Source organism: Pollachius pollachius (assembly GCF_949987615.1).
Source record: "Pollachius pollachius genome assembly, chromosome: 12".
Taxonomy (NCBI): domain Eukaryota; kingdom Metazoa; phylum Chordata; class Actinopteri; order Gadiformes; family Gadidae; genus Pollachius; species Pollachius pollachius.
This window is the reverse complement of record NC_136945.1, coordinates 3419174-3428033: the sequence shown is the minus strand read 5'-3', so window position 1 is coordinate 3428033 and position 8860 is coordinate 3419174. Positions and strand designations below refer to the sequence as shown.

The 8860-nt window shown below is 42.9% G+C and overlaps 1 protein-coding gene across 1 annotated transcript in view; it reads left to right on the top strand.

Moving 5' to 3' along the window:
* Positions 1–6804, top strand: part of LOC307083896 (bactericidal permeability-increasing protein-like) — a 7557-nt gene extending 753 nt beyond the window's left edge. The window contains exons 2-16 of the mRNA XM_079747924.1: positions 664–774; positions 904–1018; positions 1334–1465; positions 1853–2008; positions 2600–2663; positions 2971–3031; positions 3119–3210; positions 3556–3732; positions 3882–3941; positions 4272–4439; positions 5102–5169; positions 5266–5308; positions 5699–5762; positions 6118–6194; positions 6475–6804. Of these exons, the coding sequence (XP_079604050.1) occupies positions 672–774; positions 904–1018; positions 1334–1465; positions 1853–2008; positions 2600–2663; positions 2971–3031; positions 3119–3210; positions 3556–3732; positions 3882–3941; positions 4272–4439; positions 5102–5169; positions 5266–5308; positions 5699–5762; positions 6118–6194; positions 6475–6516 (1422 nt within the window). The 5' untranslated portion in view covers positions 664–671 and the 3' untranslated portion in view covers positions 6517–6804. The remainder of the gene's footprint in view (positions 1–663; positions 775–903; positions 1019–1333; positions 1466–1852; positions 2009–2599; positions 2664–2970; positions 3032–3118; positions 3211–3555; positions 3733–3881; positions 3942–4271; positions 4440–5101; positions 5170–5265; positions 5309–5698; positions 5763–6117; positions 6195–6474) is intronic.
* Positions 6805–8860: the final 2056 nt, after the last annotated feature.

Sequence of the window (8860 nt, the reverse complement as noted above, 5' to 3'; positions counted from 1 at the left end):
TCCATTTACATTTTTATTCAAACTTGTTCAAGTGAAATTTGAGCCACAAACAAGTATTTCATGAACCGTGATGGTCTTGGGCCATCTGTGTGAAAACGCAAAAAGTTATAGGCTTAACTTTCAAACTGCCATTTTCTGCACACGAGTGGAATGGTCAAATAGAGTTACGGAAATACCCAAACGGCAGCGGGATAAATGAAAAAGCTGTCTTTTCCAGCTGACTTTAATCTACATTAATTTAATAGAATGCCAGTTGGTCTTCTGGCTTGTCATGGATCATGTGACCCAATTAGTAGTCCTGAGAGACTTCTTCTATGCAGGCTTTGCATGAACATCCGCCGCATTGCTTTGGTAAAGACCCCCAATATCCACTCAAACACTGTTAAACCCCCATTATTTTTTTCTCAACTTTTATGGAATATTGGCTGCTGTACAGAATTTTTCACAACAATAAAGACATGAATAATAAACGACTGAACAATATACAGGATTTACCATTCAATCAGAACGTAAACTTCCATTAAGCACACCTTCAGTGTCAACTTCCACAGCAGGAGCCTTCAAATCCATCAATATGTAGACACAGAACGCAGCACTGCATAGTGCTCTCCCTGCTGTACTCTTGTTCTCTATTGATAATGTATTCTTTTCTCTGCGTGTCAGAGCTCAAGATGTTCCCATGGCGATGGCTGGCTCTGCTGGCTCTCATCCCGCTTTCCCTGAGCGCCAATGCGGGGGTCAAGGTCAAACTGACACAGAAAGGACTTGATTTCGGTGGGTTCCAGTCATCATCTTCGCTATTTATGAAAAAGCAGTTTTTCCCCCACAAATGTTAAACGCTTATTCCTGTCTAACTGTACACAACATAACCTCTACACACTTTGTATTCCTTTCCATTTCCAGGCAGAGAGCTCGTCGTGGCATCTCTGCAGGAGAAACTGATGACCATCAAGGTGCCAGATATTTCGGGGACAGAGCGGGTAGATCCCATCGGCAAGGTGCACTACAGTTTGACCGAGTAAGACAAGGAAGCTCACCTCTGCACCCACTACACGAACTTCACTGTGTGACATTGCCACGTTTACTTAACTTTGTTTACGTCTTTGATTTGATTTGAATCAGCATTAATTTTTCCGTTCGTTGTTGAGAGACTAAGACCTACACTATCCGTTGTATTTGTATAGCCTTTAATCACTTAATCAATCTCAAAAAAACATTTTACCACCCCCCCAACCCTACAGTACCACTCTGTTGTTCTTTTCCACTGTTATCGATATAGTATTGTTGTGCGACAAAGGCAGTAATTTCCCCCTTTTCTTCCGGTGTAATTCAGAATGTATATTGTGAAGCTGGGTTTACCCAGTTCGGCGATGGGTCTGGTGCCAGGGACGGGCTTCACCCTGACCATCACTAACGCCTTTCTCAGCCTCCATGGGAACTGGAGGGTGAAGTACTTGAGATTCATGTAAGTAGGACAACTGCAGCCGTTAACAGCTACATATTGTCATTTGTCTGGTCTCTTCTATTTAAGATAAAGGTAAATATTAGATACACTCATCGATGTAACGGTTAGGGCATCATGGTCTAATAGGTCTAAAAGTCGATGATTCAAACAACCCAGGACCTCTTGTCAGGGAGTCAAGGCCACCGGATTGACTTAACTGTACTTAACTGTACCCTCATCTCATCCCGCCAAAAGAAATGCCGCCCTTGTTAAGCAAGGGACAATAAGCAGTCGCTACACTTTATGATCCTCTAATCTGTGAAGGGAATATCCTGCCCCTCATGTTAATATCCTCTAAAAAACATGATGAATCTCTTTTGCTCTTCCCCCCCCCCTGGTTCTGAACAGAAAGGACAGTGGCTCCTTCGACCTGGCCATCAAGGCCCTGACCATCACCACCAGTATCTCCCTCCGCAGCGACGAGACGGGCCGCCCGGCCGTGGCGACGGCCAGCTGTGACTCCACACTGGGAGGGGTGAGCATCAAGTTCCACGGAGGTGCCAGGTGAGAACCCAACACTTCTCATTGAACACAACGGTGACTCGGTTGTGTTTTGATTTTTGGATTGCAGGGTCAGGATAGGGTAGTGGTTTGAGGGTGTTTGGCTCCCAGCTGAAAAGGTATCAGGTTCCATCCCACATTTCTGCAGCTAATTTTTGGTGTCCCTGAGCAAGATGCCCAACCCCAATGTGTCCATTAAGGACCTGTGAATGAATTGACTTGAATTCACTCACACAAGTTGCTGAGTAAACTAGCATTTGCTGAAACAGACTGAATGGATAGGGAATAGAAATGACCTCTAGCTTGGTGCCACTGGTTTGAATCATGGAGGTGTTTTGTTCCATGAATGAATGAATATCATGCAAGTTCTCAGACCAAACCCGACACACCCAAGCAGTAATGGAGGTCATTAGGGGGCCAGCATTGGCTGTAGGTGTTGCCAGTCCATCATTGTGGAGTCACCCTGTCTGACACATTGCAGGTTAGGACCAACCCCCTCCTAAACTTTTCAGGCAGGGAGATAAAAGAGGATGGATTTACTTTGTCTAACCTGTGATGCTTCTGTTAATCATTCGGACAATTTGTTTTTTTAAGCTGGCTGTACAATCTTTTCACCCGCTTTATTGAAAAAGGATTGCGCAGCTCATTGCAGAAACAGGTGAGAACATTGTTTGTCTCCTTGTGGTCTCCTATACTCTTTCAGAAAAGGGACAGTGTGTGTATTTCAAGTAAAACTCATAAAGGGGTGATGGATGGTGCCTTTTGGATCCAATGTAAACTGGACGTTATTCAATTAGAAGTCACAAGTTTTGTTGCCATTAGCAAATAGGCAAAGGGTTTTTGTTGTAGCTTTGTTTCTGGAAATGTAATTGTTGTCACATGTTCCAGAAGATAGTATTATACGCATTATTTCTATCCATCAATATAAACATTCCTTGCTCAATGTGTGCTCTTTTGCATTGCAGATATGCCCTCTGGTGGCAGAATCGGTATCTAGCATGAACCAATTCCTGAAGACCCTCAACGGTAAACTGTTATTAATGAAACCTCAACAATAATATCCACAACATCATTTTTTGTTGTTGGATGATGTGAATGTTTCTTATCCTTCAGTGCTGGCCCCAGTGGACCGCTATGCAGAGATTGCATATCCCATGGTGTCCTCCCCGGAGATTTCAAACTCCTCCATAGGATTAAACCTGAAGGTGAGTTCATCCTGGTCGGGCTCACTGGCTTTCTAAAAAAAACAATAAAGGTCAATTATGTGCGGTCACATAAATGAGTCAAGGCCAATGTAATACCAATACAGCTCCAATACTGGAATTAATTTGAATCAAACAGTAAGATTGCTATACTTTCCAGATTCAACCCATAAAGTAGTTTGTTATTAAGCAAGAAATGTTTGTATACACTACAAATTCATATAAGTAGGTAAAACTATGAAGTGCCAGGGACATTACTCTGCATAATCTACATATTACCTCTCCACTACACCACACCACTGCCTTCCCTCTTCATGAGAACCAGGTATAAACACATCTTTCCTCCAGGGTGAGTTCTACAACATCGGCCACCACATGGAGCCCCCCTTCTCCCCCACACCTTTCTTCCTCCCCAACCAGGAGCAGGGCATGCTCTACATCGGCCTGTCCGCCTTCACCGCCAACTCCGCCAGCTTTGTGTACAACAAGGCCGGTACCCTGAGCCTCAACATCACCGATGACATGGTGAGATAATGACTGCTGGTTTAGGAATTCTTGAATTCCGGAGAATTCTGGGAGATTCTGAATGTTAGGGACTCTGGCAAGTACTCGTAAGGGAAATTTTCCAGAGATTGACACAGCACCACCTTTGATGCCTGTCTTTGTTTCAACAGATTCCTCCAAGTTCTCCTATTCGTCTGACCACCAGAACGTTTGGAGTGTTCATTCCACAGGTGAGAGCAGAATCACACAATTCAAAGTCAAAGTCTTTACTTTGAAGATGAAGACATAACACCAGCCACAACTCAAAACTATGCAAGTAGAATGGAATATAACATTCCAGAAACATACATACAAAGTAATGTTATATGAAAAGGTACATTAAACATATAACAGCATTATACATACAATTAAATAGTAATTCAATCTTAACATGAATTTGGGTGCCAATGTGGTAGGTAGAAGGAAATGCATATCTACAATAAGTGTGAATTCACATTTCCCACATGTTAAGTGTTATAAGTCTATTGTGATGGCAAATGTGATCTTGGTGATTGTTCTAGATCGCCAAGCTGTTCCCAGGTCTGATGATGGAGCTCCAGGTGAAGACGGCGAAGGATCCCCTCTTCAACGTAGAGGCCAACAACGTGACTTTGGACGCCATCAGCTCCCTGACAGCCTACGCCATTCTTGCCAACACCTCTCTCGCCCCCCTTTTCGTGCTCAATGTGGTAGGTTCACTAAAAATGACCCGTGCAGTAACTGTCAATTGGTCTGATTGAGTAAAAACGCTGTAAAGGTTAAGGTAGCGTGTGTTATGTAGTGGGAGATGATGACATTACCTGGCTAAGTATGGGTTTAAAAGAAACAAATACAAAATTCAAAACTGAATATCAAGGGTTAGTAGGTGTATAATCAAAATAATTATCACTGAGGGGAAATCTTTCTGCAGCAGAAACCAAAATATAAACCCAACATATAGCCACACATCTGGTTATGTGTTGAAATAAGAAACACACATTCACAGTTGTGTGGATATGTGTTGAGAGGTAAGGTGAGATATGAAATTCTCCCAGCAGGGGCTGGCATGGGCAGGCTAGGATAGTACTGGCCTCGCTGACAACATGACTGTTGAAGACCTCATCAAACAGTGTCTGGCCCAACCCATTCATCTTGCTGGCCACTTACAAAAAACAGCCTAGTCTTATTACAGAGACTCAGGTTTCCAAACAAGGCCACCATACAACAATTATTTCATAGATGTCCTTAAACAGAAGCCCAGTCTTGCTGGACTTCTGTCTTTTATGGAATCCAAAAAATGATCTTTAGAAAATATAGAAGGTAGAGAAACCAAAGTGTTTCAGGAATGTGGGTCATGTGTTGTCTGCAATAGGATTCTAGTGTCAGAGCACATGTCAACGTGGTCGGGAATAAACTGGCGGGAGCGGTCACCTTAAACAAGTCAGTAAATACAATAATATAACCACAAGGTATACCTAGTAAAAACAAGCCACAGATTACATTGCATCATATTCTTGTCATCACCAATGTATACAGGTTGGACATGTCCCTTGGGAAAAGCTACGTTGGGGACTTCCAGGTAAGTGGACCACAGGTACTGTTGGATGGATAAATAAATGACATTTGGAGACTTTTATCTGAGGCCTCTATAATGGGTGGTCCCAGTATGAATATAACTATGAATCAAGGCAGTCTGCAACCCTCCTCACCCTATAAGTTATAGATTCTAGATATGCCATTTAACAAATTGGGAAAAAAGTCATCCTTATTTGATTGGTTGGCCTTTTGCTCTTTAGCAGTTCATCTAAAGGCATACACTTACTAATTGTATTTTGCTAGTACACATTTGAAAATGCTTTGGTCATGCACAAATAGATGTTATCTCTAATTAACAGTCACTAGTGAGTAAACCACATACTTCAGTGACCTGTGCCTTTACATCGTGATTAACCAGCTGTAAACCCTATAGGTCGGACCTCTTCATAACATATTCCAAATGGTCCTCAAGGTGGCAGTGTTACCCAGAGTTAACGGTGAGAACGTCAATCACGCTACAATACTGTATTGGTAGAGCAGAGGGAATATCAATTATCCATACTGCAGTGAGACTAGATACATCTCTACATCATTCATGATCATCTTTATATTTGTATGCATCATATATAGTTAAAGAACACACATTTAATTAATTTAATCAATGTCAAGGAAAAGGGTGTTAAGAATTTTAGAAAACAATAAATACAATTAGAAAATAAAAATATTTCTAGGCTTTATAAATTGATATATAAATTGCACTACATCATACGTGTGAGAGACTATTTTGATGAACAACCTAAAACCCCCAAAAAACAAACTTATTACTGAATGACTGATATTTTTCCTCCACAGAGAGACTTGAGGAGGGATTCCCTCTGCCTAGCCTGGGGAAAATCAACCTGACAAACACCCAGCTGCAAGTCCTGAAGGTCAGACAACCTCCAGCCGATCCTTCACACCACCCCTCATGATCCCACACAACATGGGCTTAATCACCTAGCGTCCATCCTGCTATTAAATGCTGGCTGGGAGGGGGAACTAACTTCCAAATTTCTTCCACATTCGGTTCCCCACCCAGCTACTATTAGAACCGAGATTGGACTAAGCTGGCCACTGTGCCAAGTGCTGGATGTGACGTCATGATCCCGGTGAACACCTGGCTGCTGCGTCACTCTTTGATAACTCTTGCTTTTGTGTGTTTGGGTCCAGGGCTACATACTGATCGGGACAGACCTCCAGATTTCAGGATGAAAGTTCCTGAAAACCAACAGATCACCCCAGACATCTGTCTGAGAACAAGGCAGAAATTAAATTTTTAATTCCGATTTTGTTCTGGGACCAATAGGCATACCATTTTAGGTTTGTAATCACTTCCTTTGATATGGTTTGAGGGCTTGTTTAAAATATGACACAAATTTGTAGTTTTCTATGTTTTTTAATGCACACTGTAAACTCAGACATTCATGTATAAACATAAACACCAACAAAAGCATTTTTCCTTTAAATGTATGAATGCTTCAATAAATTACATTAAATACATTTGCTTTCAACAATGCATTTTTTCCTAAATGGCTGCATCTTGTGTGGATATTAGACAATGGTTCTAGAAGCTTCTGTGTCGAGCTGGCCAATCAGATTATCCCGTTGGTTGGTCACTTAGAGAACCGAGGCTCAGAGGCCGCCCCTGCACACTCAACCTACATTAACAGTCAAAAGAGATATTCAAGAGTTACGTACAGTCTCAAATAAAAAAATGTTGTCAAGTTTAACTTGACAACATGACAAGAAGACTTTTTTAGTGGTATTTCATCAAGAAATAGACATCACTGTGCCATGTGGCTGTGTTTCTATCCACCGTCTGATGTCATGGCACAATGGCGTCGCGTCCATGGACACCCTTATAGAAATGCAGAATAGTATAAAATACATTGTAGTTATAATATGATTGGAGTCACGCATGCATAGTGCTTTCAGGGATCAAGCTATCGAAAGTATATTGTTTCAGTTTCTATCCATGACACAGGAAGCCACCATGGACAACAAAAAATAAATAGGCCTACTATTAATAATAAAAAATAATAGTTGAGATTTGATTAATGGCGGAAACTCACGGTTTAAACTACATGTGAACGGCTTCAAGAACATAAATATAAACAGAACAACGGCCGAAAAACCTTCACATTTTCAAAACAGGACTTCAACGAAGTGGCACTTCAGATGCAGAGAGAGAATTGTCCCTGGCAGGTCAGAGGTCAACGGGCTGCTGGCTATCTCGCTAAGGCGCTGTCTATGCATTCTTGCCTTCTGGCTGTTTATAGCTTTCAGGGCCTCGTCCTCCGGGGCTGAGCGTACACACACTCTTCCACACTGGTCTCCAGCGTCCGCCTGGGGCCTGGAGCCACCCTGACCGACCTGTACTCCACCTCACTCTCCCTCTGCCCTCCCGAGACGTTAATGTACGGCACACAATCATGTACTGCCATGGAGGACAGCGCGATGTCTGAACAAAGAGAACATTAGAAAATGAGAGAACAGCGCGGGAAGTAACGTTTGTGTTTAACAGTTGGCCCACAGAGTTGGTACCTCGGGGTATTGAGGTTTTCTTTTTCTTTAGTGCCCAGTAGACTCCCAATGCTACTAGGAGCAGAACCACCACCGTCAGAGAAAGAGCGATTATTGAGGTGAGCCCTGTCACAAAGAAATGTATGGCACAGAGGACAAACATTTCTGAATTGTCACGTATTTTAAGCACATAAGCTGCCCCACATAGCCACAAGGAAGCAGGATCGAACACACAAGCTGCATTACCTCCACATAGCCGCAAGGAAGCAGGATCAAACATATAAACTGTAAATACTATACATAGCCACAAGGGGAGCAGGACCAACATATAAGCTGCAATAACTACTCCAGCCACAGATGGCTGCATCTTTAGACAGGTGAGGAAGCCGGAGCCAATACGTCACATAGGCCGCGCCTACTTCACATAGGCCACGCCTACTTGATACAAAAGGGGAGCGGGAGTCAGATGAGGTCAGAGACATATGGCAGACCCGTTGAGAGCTCTGCGGTATTTCTCTCCACGCGTGTTAAATACAATTCCCTTCTTTTGCTTCATAGTTACCATACCGAAATACTTTAACAAATAAAGTGAGTTAAAAGCGACCCGGATTGAACTACTTTCTTCAAGAACACGACAGAATACATATTGATATTATGTATGCATATATAAATATATAGGTATGCTTATCCGTTATATTGACAAACTCTAGTCCAGCAGTGACTGCTGCCTCAGGGCACAAGGTATGGTTTTCTCTGTGCACCCACTTGTGTTCCATTAGATGTGCAGTTTGCATATGCTACTGAATCAAAGGTCCATTCATTAATTTCCCTCGTTGTGTTTGTCACTCAGCGTCACACACAGACAAGGTGAAGCCAATCGCTGCTTCGCTCACGTCGTTGCGGGCCGAGCAGGTGAACTGTCCCGACCGGCCCAGCTCCAGAGTGACGTCACTAGCGCTGGGTCCGGAGAGGAGAAGCGGGTCGTTCAGCGGAAGGGGAGAGGAGACCGGGGCTAAGGGAAACCGACTGAGGA